Consider the following 12,344-nt stretch of genomic DNA (forward strand, 5'->3'; position numbering starts at 1 on the left):
TACTATCGATGATTATTAAATTTATATTTTAATTTTTAAAACTGGATTGTGAATAAATATGAAATACTATACAACAAAAAAAAAACAAAATAAAAAGAGATATCTTAATATTTTAAAGATAAATAAACTAATTATCAAATTATATAATTATTTGTTTTATTATATTTATATATTATTATTATTATATGTTTAATTTAATATTTTAAGGATAGTTAAAAAATATATATTTTGTTAAATTTATTTGATGCTAGTTGTGTTGTAGTGATTTATTTCTGTTTGATGGTGGTACGGATTTTGTGATGTTGTTGATTTATTATTGAAATATAAATAGAAGATGGACATATAGAATTAAAATAATTTGTGTCACCAAATCAATATTTATTGTAGTGGGGTTGATTCATTTTTTCATTTATTTTTATTGTCAAGTCAGTGAAAGTAGGGTGATTTCATGCTTAATATGTTGTTTAAAATTGTGTGAAACATTCTATATATATGTGTGTGTTTGTATCATTATATTATATATGGGTTTAAAAATTATAATGTCAGTTCACATATAATCCTCTTTTTGTTTTTTTTAAGGAGAAAATACATTATTTTAAAATATAAAACCCCCACCACCTTTTTTTTTTAATACACACATTTATTCTAACACTGTTTTCTCAATGTAATATATTATTGTTTTTATTATATGATATAGTACTTATAAACAACACCATTGTTTAGTTGTTTTTAAATTAATATTTTTATAAAAGAAGGTTGTGAATCAGATTGTTTGAAAAGAGATTGTTTTAAAAAACTAACAAAACAAAACAACAACAAACACACAAACAAATTAAATAAATTAAAATGATATTAATACCACATATATACATATGTATGTGATAGGGTTTCGCTGTGTTCAAAGAAAATCAGTAATCAACACAAATGTTTACACAACTACTATAGTGACAACTAACCTTTAATGAAAACAGTACACCTTTAACAACATCATACTTTAAACTTTTAAAATAACAATAGTCAGTATCGACTTTAATTAATAGAACACACTTCGTTATCATATTTGATCATCTGCTAATAAAAGTAAAACAAAAGATTCACAATATTGATAATGACTATGATCACTTTTTAACTTGTTTTTATCTAGATTCGATTTGATTTTATTATTTTATAAATAGGTATGATACGATTATTCGGTTCTATAATTGCCTCAATAAGTGATGTAAGATAAAACAATAAACATGAAAAAGAATATTGATTAATTAATTATAATTGTACTCTTTTTATTTTCCTGAACTAAAAATTAAGATTTTAATTTGTGAAAAAAAAAGATGTTGGTTTTCGTTACCAACCAAATTAGTTGAATTGAATTGTTTGTTGATTATAATAAATTATTATAATTTGTGAAGAAGTGTTTGTTTTTAGTTAATCAGTTTGGTTGATGGCGATTGATGATTGATGATTGATGGTTGAAGTTAAAATCAAATTGAATGAAGTATCGCTGTTGATTTATGGATGGTTAGTATGTATGTACAATTACCCCACCTTGGAATGCTCTATCTATCTTATCATTATCGTTAATCGTCTTCCATACGTTATTGTGAATCGAATAGACTTGGTTGGTCGAAGTCTTTCCACCTAGGAACAGGATCTCTCTACCCTTGTCAAATATGCACATAGTAAACTTGGTGGTTACGGAACTGTTGAAATTGAATTTCGGCGAACACAACAGACGTTTGGTGAAACTTTTGATCGAGAAACTATAGAAGAATCCACCAGAGTCCAAAATGTAGATTAGCTCCGAACCGTCGAAACACATCGCAGCAAGATACAGTCTCGGTGTCTTCTTGAAACGCACATCGGAACAATACTCGGTAGAGGTCTTTAGAATTGGGTCGATTCCCCACAATGCCATGTCGTCGCTCTGCGAATGGCTGCTGAACGCGCCAACCAAGTAGATCGTATGATTATGGTAGAATGCGTACTGACCGTATCTCGAGTTGTTGAATTGCATGATTCTGGTGATTTCCTTGGTGTCTGGATTGTACTGGTCGACACGAATCACCTGGAAACTACCATAGAGACCGCCAATCAGATAGATATACTTGTAGCCGTCGTAGCAAGTGGAAATGGATTCTCCACCCTGGTTGTAAAGCAACGGCAGGTTGGTTGCAACCTCGTAGGGATTCTGATTGTTAATGGTATAGCGTGAGAACGTCGAAGTACGATTGGAACCACCGAAAACATAAACTTGGTTGGCAATGGACACCAGAGAATGCAGACTAAACTCACGTTCCTCAAAGTTCTCAAACGCCGCATTATAAGTCCAACGAAGAGTATGGCAGTCCAGTGTATAAACTCCATCCTTTCCGATTGTAAACAACAGTTCTTTCTTTGGTTTCGTTGAGTAGACAGGTGGTGATCTTTCATGTGTACTTTTACTAACGATCATACTGTTATTACTGCTGCTGCTGCTACTAATACTATGGCTGTTGTTAATGCTTCCACTACTAATACTGCTACTGCTGTGGCTGTGGGATTGGTCGTAACCATGTGAATGATTATGGTAATGACTACTATAACCAAGTGGAGCAGTATCATCCTTTGATGATTTGAATGATTTAGATTGTTTGGAAGTAATATTATTGCTACTGTTTCTTCCACCGCTGGAATCATATTCTCGCTTTGTCGGACTATCTCTATCTCTCTTACTACTAGTGATAGCATGTTGATCACGATAGGCGTCACCGTCATTATTATAGCTACGACTATCAGTGAAACCAGCATCTTTTCCTCCATCTCTGTGGTTACTATCTTTCTTACCAGTGATAAGAGCATCAAGAGCAGCATCCATTGGATTATAATCACCGTTACTATCTCCATGATGATGACCTTCCATAGAACTATTTAACTTTGGACTATTTCCAGAGGAGGTTCTATTTGATTGGTTTGGTGATGTACTTGTAGTTGTAGATATTAATTCTGGTGTTGGTGGTTTTGTAGTTGTTGCAGGTAGCTGTTGCTGCTGTTGTTGTTTTCCTTTTTTCTTTGCACTACTTTTCTTTTCACTCTTTACTGGAATCTTTGGATATTCCTTTTTAACATTACCAATAATACTATTACTCTTTTTTATATCAACATTATTACTATCTGCATTGTCACTACTACCACTGTTGTTATTATTTTGTTGTGTAGTTGCCTCTAGATGTGCATCCTCTATTGTCTTCTCAAGAATACCACTAAGATTATCGTTGCTATCCGAACCGGAAGGATTGAAAATGAAATCCAAAGATTCACTTCTTGCTTCCAACTGGTTGTTATTGCTCTTATATTTACTTGGAACTGGAATGTTTGCTGTCTTATTATTGTTGACTGCTGAATTTGATGATGTTGTAGTTGTAGTGGTAGTAGTAGTTGTTGTTGTAGGATTGGGTAGTGTAATGTTACTATCATCGATAGTAGTGTTGTTGTTGTTGATATTATTATTATTATTATTTTTCATATCGATATTAATATTATAAGGATTGGAACTCTTTTTAAAGAGTGAACCGATGTTATTGATTTGTGTGAGTATGTTGGTGAATGGTGATGTGTCGGAGCTTGTGTAGGTCAAAGGATGTTGTATCTCTACTGCTGATATCGTCTTTTGCAATGCTTGCATATACCGTAGATGATGTGGTTTCGGACAATTGAAATCCGGTACTCCCATATTTAGTCGCTCAATATTAGCCTGTATGAAACCAAATATATTCTCTGAACTCTTCAACGTCGCCATATAATCTTCAAACTGTTCATTGATATTATCAAAGTCATTAACATTATTATTATTATTATTACTAATAGTATCATTTTGACTACTACTACTACTACTACTTGTAACTATTTCCATATTATTATTATTATTATTATTACTATCATTCTTTGATAGACCACCACCACCATTTTGTAGTTGCTGTTGATTCTTCTCTTGACCTCTTGATATCATTACGATGATTGAATTGATATCTTTGAACTCTGTAAGCATTGAGAGTAATGTTTGACTTATGGATTGACGTTCGGTTTGAAGTTCGCGTTTTATCTGATCCTTTAGGAGTTCTACGGCGAGTAAAAGTTGGTCGATGTACTCAGTGATCGAACGTTCGACTTGGCCGAATGACTCTAGTGTTTGTTCATACTCTTTCATTCTCTCATAGAGATGATTCAGTCTTGATGTAAACTGAGTGTTTAGGACAGGTGTGCGGCTACCGATGTCTTCCTTATCACCGTCTTTCTTTGCTGCAAACAAAGTATCGAAATCTTCAAATGTATGACCTCGATGCGTATGCACCATACACTTGGAACATATCAACTCTTTACAACCCAAACAAATAAACTCCAAATCTCTTTTATGATCTTTACACAAATTTGACTCCATCTTTATCTCTCTCTCTCTCCTCTTTATCTTTATATACTATTATAATATAATAATGGTGTTATCGTTAATAATATCTATGTGTCTCTCTCTTTATATTATATACTATCTATCTATCTATATCTATATCTCTCTACCTGTTGTTTTTCAACTCGAACTGAACACTAAATAAAATAAATTAAAATAAATAAAAAAAAAGATAAATTTATTTTATATGTATATTTAAATGGGTAAGTGGGGTGAAGGTGAAGTTGTTCTAAAAAAAATCATTGCTGATTTAAATTGAATAAATTTGATTTTTTTTATTAATTTTTTTGAACATTACGAAAAATGAATTCGTATTGTAATAATTATTTTTATTTATATATAATATAACTTTATAAAATAATTCAATCAAATACTTTGAAGTATTTATTATTAGATTAAGAAAATTAGTTGTCAAATTGATTCATCCAATTTTTATTGAATTAGTTTCGAAAATATTTATAATTTTTTTAATGAATCAATCTATTTGATCCATTTCACTCTCCAATGAATCAATGCATCTTTGTATGAATATCTTTGTTGGTTTATCAGCAGGGAATAGCTCATTACAATTCTATTTATAGAACATACATAAAAATGTTAATACTAATAATAATAATAGTGATCTTTGAAAAAATGTGATACATTACTTGGAAACATGATAAAGCATCTTCATAGTTTTGTTTTCTAAAGTGTTCTACACCATTGTTGAAAGATGCCAAGATCGATAGCTTCAATGCTCTGATATCGTCTCGCTCGCCATCGATCACCTCGTAGATGTCGACAGCCTCTGATTTTCCTTTCACCTTGACACTGTCGACCAAACGAATGGTGAATTCATCGATCGATGCACCGATCGCCTCGATTGTGAATTGCGTCACTAGAATACGTGATCCATACTCTTTGCAGAGTGGTTCGGTTCTCGACGCCAAATTGACTGCATCGCCAAGAGCGGTCGGTTCCATTCTGGTCTCGGTTCCAACGATTCCAATGATTGTCTTACCGGTGTTAATACCGATTCCGGTCTCAACGCTCTTGAATCGGAATCCAGATTCCGACATAAAGTCGAGTGACCGCATCATCCCGATCGCTGCTTTCACAGCGGCAATAGCCTGCTCCTGAATGTCACTGTGTGGGAATATCGCCATAATAGCATCGCCAATGAATTTGTCGATGAATCCACCCTTGTCGGTGATCGCTGGAATAGCAAATGCCAAGTAGGTATTTAGGAAATCGATGACGTCGTCTACCACCATCTTCTCGGTGGTCGAAGTAAAGTCACGGATATCACTAAAGAAGATAGTGATCGTTTTCGATATGGCATCGCCGAGATAGACATGCTCCATTCCGGCTGGTGCAATCAACTGTTGGAATTCAATAGGTACGAACCGACTGATTACATTCTGGAGATCTTGCACACGTTTCGTTGACTTTGTAGTAGTTGTTGTCGTTGTCAAACCCATGCCGATTTCACTGTTGGTTGAGCGGCCAATGAGATTACTGGATGCCGCTGACGAAGTGGAAGAGGAAGGAGTGCTGTTGCTAGCACTCATCATGGAGACACGCGATGTCGACAACTGTGGAATGACAATCATGTCTTCTTTCTTCTCAGTCAGTGGAGTCAGTAGTTTCTGAGGAGAATAGACCATCTGCTTGCGTTGTTTATCCATCTCAATCAACACATTGGTTAGTTGAATGCTGATATCTTGTTTCATGATACAATCGTCCATTCCCGACATTCTGTAGATATTCATTTGGTCGAGTGTGATAGCAGTGTTGGAAATACCGATAATCTTTAAACTACCCTTTCGCTTGTGGGAAATGACAAGATCGGATGTCTGGAAAAGCTGTGGGAATGACATTCGTCTTCCTTTGACAGCGCTGGAACTCGATGATTTGGAGGGCGACGATGCACTTCCGGTGCTACCGATGCTCAGTGGCGATGACTTGTTCTCGTCACAAGTGGTCGAAACAGGGTCAGGACTTGCTGTGGATTGAATCTGTAGTTCATGCTTTCGAATGGCATCGCTCACCTCCATACCATTGAGCACTGGCAAGTCGATATTGACAAGTATGAGATCATAGTAGTTCTTCTTGGCCATCGACAGCAACGTAGCACCGTCCTGTACAAATGTAAAGTGATATCTAAATGTCTCAAGACAGTTTTGTATGATATTCTGAGTGGAAAAGTCAGACTCACCGATGAGAGTTCGCATCAGAGGACGACCACGACCAGACTCCAACACCTTGATAGGGAAGACAGAGTTGAATTTCTTGCGATGAACACTCATGGCAACATTGAAGACTTGAGAGATACCACGAACAAGATTGGTGGGTGTCAGTGGCTTCACTATGCACGTGATGTTTCGCGTCTTGCTGTTCCGAAGCAACAGGTCGGTCGGTGTCAACAAGAGAATCAGCTTGACATTGTCAAACAAAGGATTGTCACGTAGCATCTGAATGGTTTCCAAACCATCGCAACCAGGCATGTGATAGTCGATAAGCACCACCCGATATGGGTTGAGTTGTGTAGCCAACTTCAACTCCCTGATTCCCTCTACCGTTGAGCCTGCAGACTTTGAAATACAACCCAGTCTCTTTAGTATCATTTCTGTGGACATTCTAACATTGGCATCGTCGTCAATGATTAGGATTGGCAGCTGATTAAAAATAGCTAGTTGGTCACCGGTCAACGCAAAAGGATTCTCAGAGACCGGTGTTGGAGAGCGATCGACTTGGAACACCAAGTTGATAACAAAAACACAACCACCATCGCCGTTCTTTTGTGCCACAAAAGAACCACCCAAACCCTTAATAATCTTATTGCAAATGTACAATCCAAGACCTGTTCCTTGAGAGTTTGGCATTTCATCTTCTTGATCGTCATCATCGTCGTCGTCATCTTCATCAATCACATTGTCCTCCACCTCCATTCTCTGACCAGTATTTTGTTTCTGATAAGCATCTTTATCTTCTTCACTACTACTATTATTATTGTTATTATTATTATTTTTTTTATGTTTTGATTTACTTTTACGAGATCTACTTCTACTTCTACTTCTATATCTATCATGACTAATTTTGTATCCACCTTTAAAGCTACTACTTCCACTCTGATAGTCATCGTCACTGTCTTCGTAGTCACCAAACTTTGGAAATGGTTGAAACTGATTGATAATCTTGAGTTGGTCATCCGTCAAACCAGTACCACTGTCAAACACAGATATTTCAATATAAACATCGTCTTGATCCAGCAATGCAGCGTCACTCTGTACAGGTGGATCTATCTTACTAACAATAACTCCAATATCTCCTTTCTCTGTATACTTTACCGAATTCTTTAATAACTGTAATAGAATCTGTATCAAAGCAGATGGATCCTATTAAAAAAAAATAAATAATAACAACATTTTAGTTAACAAAACTACAACTTTTACTACTAATTCTACTTATACTACTTACTCCAATTAAATTTAAAGGAACATCTTCATTAACTCTAAATACCAATTCAATATTTGTATTGTTGATATCTTTCGATATCTTTTCAAATACCTCTTCTATCAATGAGAATATATTGAATGTGACATCCTCAACTGAAATATCACCTGATTCAATCTATTATTGTGGATAAACATTAGTTGGTTGGTTGGTTGGTTGGTTAAAGTGCATCTGTATTATATTATTTAAGTTAACTTACAGCTAATATCAATTTTATATCATCAACTAAATTGATGTTTTGATTGATCAACTCTTGTATGGTATTGATCGATCGAATTTGATACTTGTTGAGATCGGTCGACTGGAGATGACAAGTCTCCTTGGAGATGTCCATAATGGAGTGAGTCATCTTCTCGACAAACTGTTGCATAAAGTCAAACTTTTCCAAGAGTTGTTGTGTTCCGGTTGCGTAGATCCTGTTCATGTAGTCGGATTGCTGATTCAGTTCTATTGATAGACGACGATGGAGTATCTCACCCTCTGCCTTCCAGCGCGTGTACTTCTCGCCCGACGCCTGCACTATATCGATGGCCAAACCACAAAAGAAACTGAGAAAACTCAGAACATTGAGAATGTAAAAGATACCACCACCATAGGGATCGCCGACAAAGTCACGATCCTTCTCACTGGCGCCACTCGCCATCGAGTACTCGAGGAGGTAGAGTGCTTCTGCCACCTGTGGCATGAGAGACGCCAGCGACAGTAGAGTGTAGGTCTTTCGAATCTGTAGATGATACAACATCGTCATACCACTGAGAAACAATATCAAAATGAGACGAACGATCGACTCGTTGATACTGAATATCTGATTCGGTGAATTATACATAATCGACTCCACCGTTGTCCAAGCCAAATCTATTATACTACCTTGTTTGGCACCACCACTTACTTTCAAGTCAGTAGAAGTTGTCATGACGGTAATCAACAAAATCGCAATGAACAACATAATTACAACCACCAATACCAAAGCAAATTGACATATATTCCAATATAACATGTTAAGTTTACTACCATTATTACCATTACCATTTCCATTATTATTATTACTATTATGTTCATTTCCATTTCCATTTCTTTTACTATTTGAACTATTTGAACGTTGATGTTTATGATGATGATGTTGATGTTGATGATGCTGTTGTTGATGTTGTTGCTGTTGTTGATGATGCTGCTGCTGTTGTTGATGTTGATGCTGTTGTTGATGATGTTGCTGTTGTTCTACATTCTCATTGTTGTAATGATGATGATTATTGTTATGATTGTTGTTATTGATGTTTGCATCCAATTCTTCATCATCAAAGAACAAACGTTGAAAGATAGCAGGTCGTGTCGATCTAGGATTATTGCTTGGTGCACGTGGAAATAAGATGAAAAGGTAGAAGAATACACTAAAGAGAAAGTTGAATGGTGTTATGTAGTAGGGCTGTAAGTAAGAGTCACGATAGTAAAGTGCATTCCAAAAGCCACCGAATGCCATATACACTGTAAAAAAATCACGTCTAATACTGAAATGAAATATCGAAGATACCAATCCAACGAATGAAATGATCCACTCCAAACGAATCACATTACACCATCCGCAACCCGTCTGATTCGATATCGGCAGCCAAAGTAGCGGTCCAACCGACAAACAAACAAAAAAGTAAAACAATAAAAAATAATACATAACTTAATCTATCATTTTTTCAATAGCATTAGATTTAGATTTGATTTGATAACATAATGATGATAAAGTATTCAATAACTTACAGTTTATGTACGGATTGTGAGATGTTTCCAACATTGAAAAAAGGTATGGAAGTTGACTGTTCGATTTCGTCGTCCAGTCCGTCGATATTATCGTAGTGATGATTCGATTGATCGGAGTCCAATGCATGATGTAGCAGATATTTACGTGCAGATACAGCACGTGGTGAATTTAAATTATTAAATACATTACTATTATTATTATTATCTATACTATTATTGCTATTATTATTTATATTTAAATTATTATTATTTACATTTGATTTATTTATATTTAAATTATTTTTTCTATAACGCATACTATTTATATTTATATTTATATTACTATTATTTGTTATATTATTATTATAATTATTATTACTGTTTGTAGAAGTAGCTCCAACAAGATTTTCACCACTTTCACCAGCTCCACTTTCAGCACCACCACCACTCCTCTTATTAAATTGATTTTCCATTTCTTTCTTACATAAATAAAAATTGATTTATAATAATATTATTATTATAATTATCAAACTATTATTATTTTTAGATAGATATAGATATATATATTTATATTGATAATTGTTTTGTTTCTTTTATTAATCTTTTAATTTCAGTAAAAATATATCGATTTTTTTGATGTTCAAAATTCTTTTTATAAAAATAAAAAATAAAATTAAAAATAAAAACCAAAAAATAAAAAATCTTGTTCAAGATTTATTAAATTGTTTGAAAATATATTTATAACTTTGGTTATTCACTACATCAGACAGACCTGGGAAAAAAAAAAAACAAACAAACAAATAAATAAATAAATAAATATTAAAAATATATATCTTTTTAACTTTTTTCTTTTTTTAATGATAAATATATGTATTTTATAATAATTATTATTATTGCTATTTCTACTTCTTTTTTTTTATTTTTTTTATAATATTATTTATTATTTTTGTTTTCGAACAACAAATTAATTTAATAGATTAAAAAAAAAAATAACAATAATCATAATGATAATAGGAATATAGATATTATTATTATTATTTAATTTTTAATTATTGTTTTTTTTTTAAAAAAATGAGAGGTGAGCGGGTGATGATAATGATAAGGGGGAATAAAATTTGATCACGAACGATAACTTTACAAGCAAACAAACAATCCAATCTAACAACATCACCTTCACATGTCAACATATTAAATTGAAAATGTTATTATAACATTACTTTTTGTTTTTGTTTTTTTTTTTTTTTTTTTTCCAAAATTATTGACATAAAGATAGAAAGAGAGATAGAATGAATGTTTGTAATCTAAAATAAACTACTTTTTTTTATTTATTTTAAATTTTGATATTGAACTTCATTCACACTATCAACAAACAAAACATTACTTGTATTTTTTGACAAAAATTATGTAAATTAATTAATTTATTATTTATTTGTACTAAATAAAAAAAAAGTATTTAATAATAATTATAAAAATGAGGATATGTTTGTATTGTCAACAAAAGAGAAGGAGAAGAGATCAGACAAACCATGGTCTATGGTCATCAGAATGATAATTTCCATTTAAAGTGATTTTTATTTTTTTTTTTTTTTTGACTTTTTAAGCCTGTTTTGACTTTTTAAAAACAATTCTTTTTATTTATTTATTTGTTGATGCAATTTGATTGTTGTATCATTAATATCAAAAAAAGATGAGTTCAAAAGTTACTAGTAGAGGTAACAGAAATAGTGGAGGTGTTGTAGATCACCACCGAAATGATGATGATGATCGTGTTGCAACCACCAATACCACCAAGAAAACACATACCACTAGTAGTGGCAACAGCAACAGCAGCTTCTACAAAAAAGTAGTGTCGATATTGAATGACAGTAGATATTTCTATTGGTTCGCCATATTTTTTTAGTGTGTGATGTGGCGATCAACTATTTGGTGGTGACAAAGGTAGAGTACACAGAGATCGATTGGTCGACCTACATGCAGCAGATCACTCTTTTCATGAATGGCGAGCGTGACTATACGAAACTCGAGGGTGACACTGGTCCCGTCGTATATCCCGCCGGATTCATCTATGTGTTTGCCGTGCTGCGTCAGCTGACCGACCTTGGCGCCAACATTGGTCGCGCGCAAATTATATTCGCCGCGCTGGCAGTCGCCACCAGTGCGCTGGTATTCGCTATCTATGGACGTGATCGCAAGCACGTGCCCGGTTACGTACTGGCGTTCCTCATCCTCTCGAAGCGTATCCACTCGATTTTCGGACTGCGACTGTTCAACGACGGTCTCACCATGTTTGTATTCTACATTTCTCTCTACCTTTTCACGCGTCATCGTTGGTCGCTCGGCTGCGTATTCTTTAGCGCGGCAGTCAGCATCAAGATGAATGTACTGTTGTACGCGCCAGCACTTCTACTACTGCTCCTCCAAACCTACGGAATCGTCTGGACAATTCCGCGTCTTGGCATCTGTGGATTGCTGCAACTGGCGATTGGCGCGCCATTCCTCGCCAGTCACCCAGTCAGCTACTTGACACGCGCCTTTGAATTCTCACGGCAATTCATGTACAAATGGACTGTCAATTGGCGATTCGTGCCGGTGGACATCTTCCTTTCGAAACCCTGGGCAATCGGATTGCTCGGATGCCACTTGTTCATCCTCAGCATTTTCATCTTCAAGTGGTTGTCCAAGAGCA

The 12,344-nt window shown here is 34.4% G+C and overlaps 3 protein-coding genes across 3 annotated transcripts; 1 reads left to right on the top strand and 2 right to left on the bottom strand.

Moving 5' to 3' along the window:
• Positions 1-908: 908 nt before the first annotated feature.
• Positions 909-4,411, bottom strand: PPL_10641 (uncharacterized protein; the record flags this gene model as incomplete). Its single annotated transcript, XM_020581409.1, has 3 exons — positions 909-992; positions 1,048-1,071; positions 1,538-4,411. The coding sequence occupies 3 exons, from the start codon at positions 4,409-4,411 to the stop codon at positions 909-911; spliced, it is 2,982 nt and encodes a 993-aa protein (XP_020428196.1).
• A 499-nt stretch (positions 4,412-4,910) lies between these two features.
• Positions 4,911-10,131, bottom strand: acrA (adenylyl cyclase; the record flags this gene model as incomplete). The annotated part of the gene is made up of 7 exons (XM_020581410.1): positions 4,911-5,006; positions 5,083-6,782; positions 7,020-7,812; positions 7,895-8,047; positions 8,130-8,377; positions 8,516-9,435; positions 9,680-10,131. The coding sequence occupies 7 exons, from the start codon at positions 10,129-10,131 to the stop codon at positions 4,911-4,913; spliced, it is 4,362 nt and encodes a 1,453-aa protein (XP_020428197.1).
• Positions 10,132-11,345: 1,214 nt separating this feature from the next.
• alg3 (glycosyltransferase) lies at positions 11,346-12,195 on the top strand (the record flags this gene model as incomplete). Its single annotated transcript, XM_020581411.1, has 3 exons — positions 11,346-11,523; positions 11,559-11,947; positions 12,013-12,195. 3 exons carry the CDS (start codon positions 11,346-11,348, stop codon positions 12,193-12,195), a joined length of 750 nt encoding a protein of 249 aa, XP_020428198.1.
• Between the last annotated feature and the right edge of the window lie 149 nt (positions 12,196-12,344).

Source organism: Heterostelium album (genome assembly GCF_000004825.1).
Source record: "Heterostelium album PN500 unplaced genomic scaffold PPL_scaffold14, whole genome shotgun sequence".
NCBI classification, from domain to species: domain Eukaryota; phylum Evosea; class Eumycetozoa; order Acytosteliales; family Acytosteliaceae; genus Heterostelium; species Heterostelium album.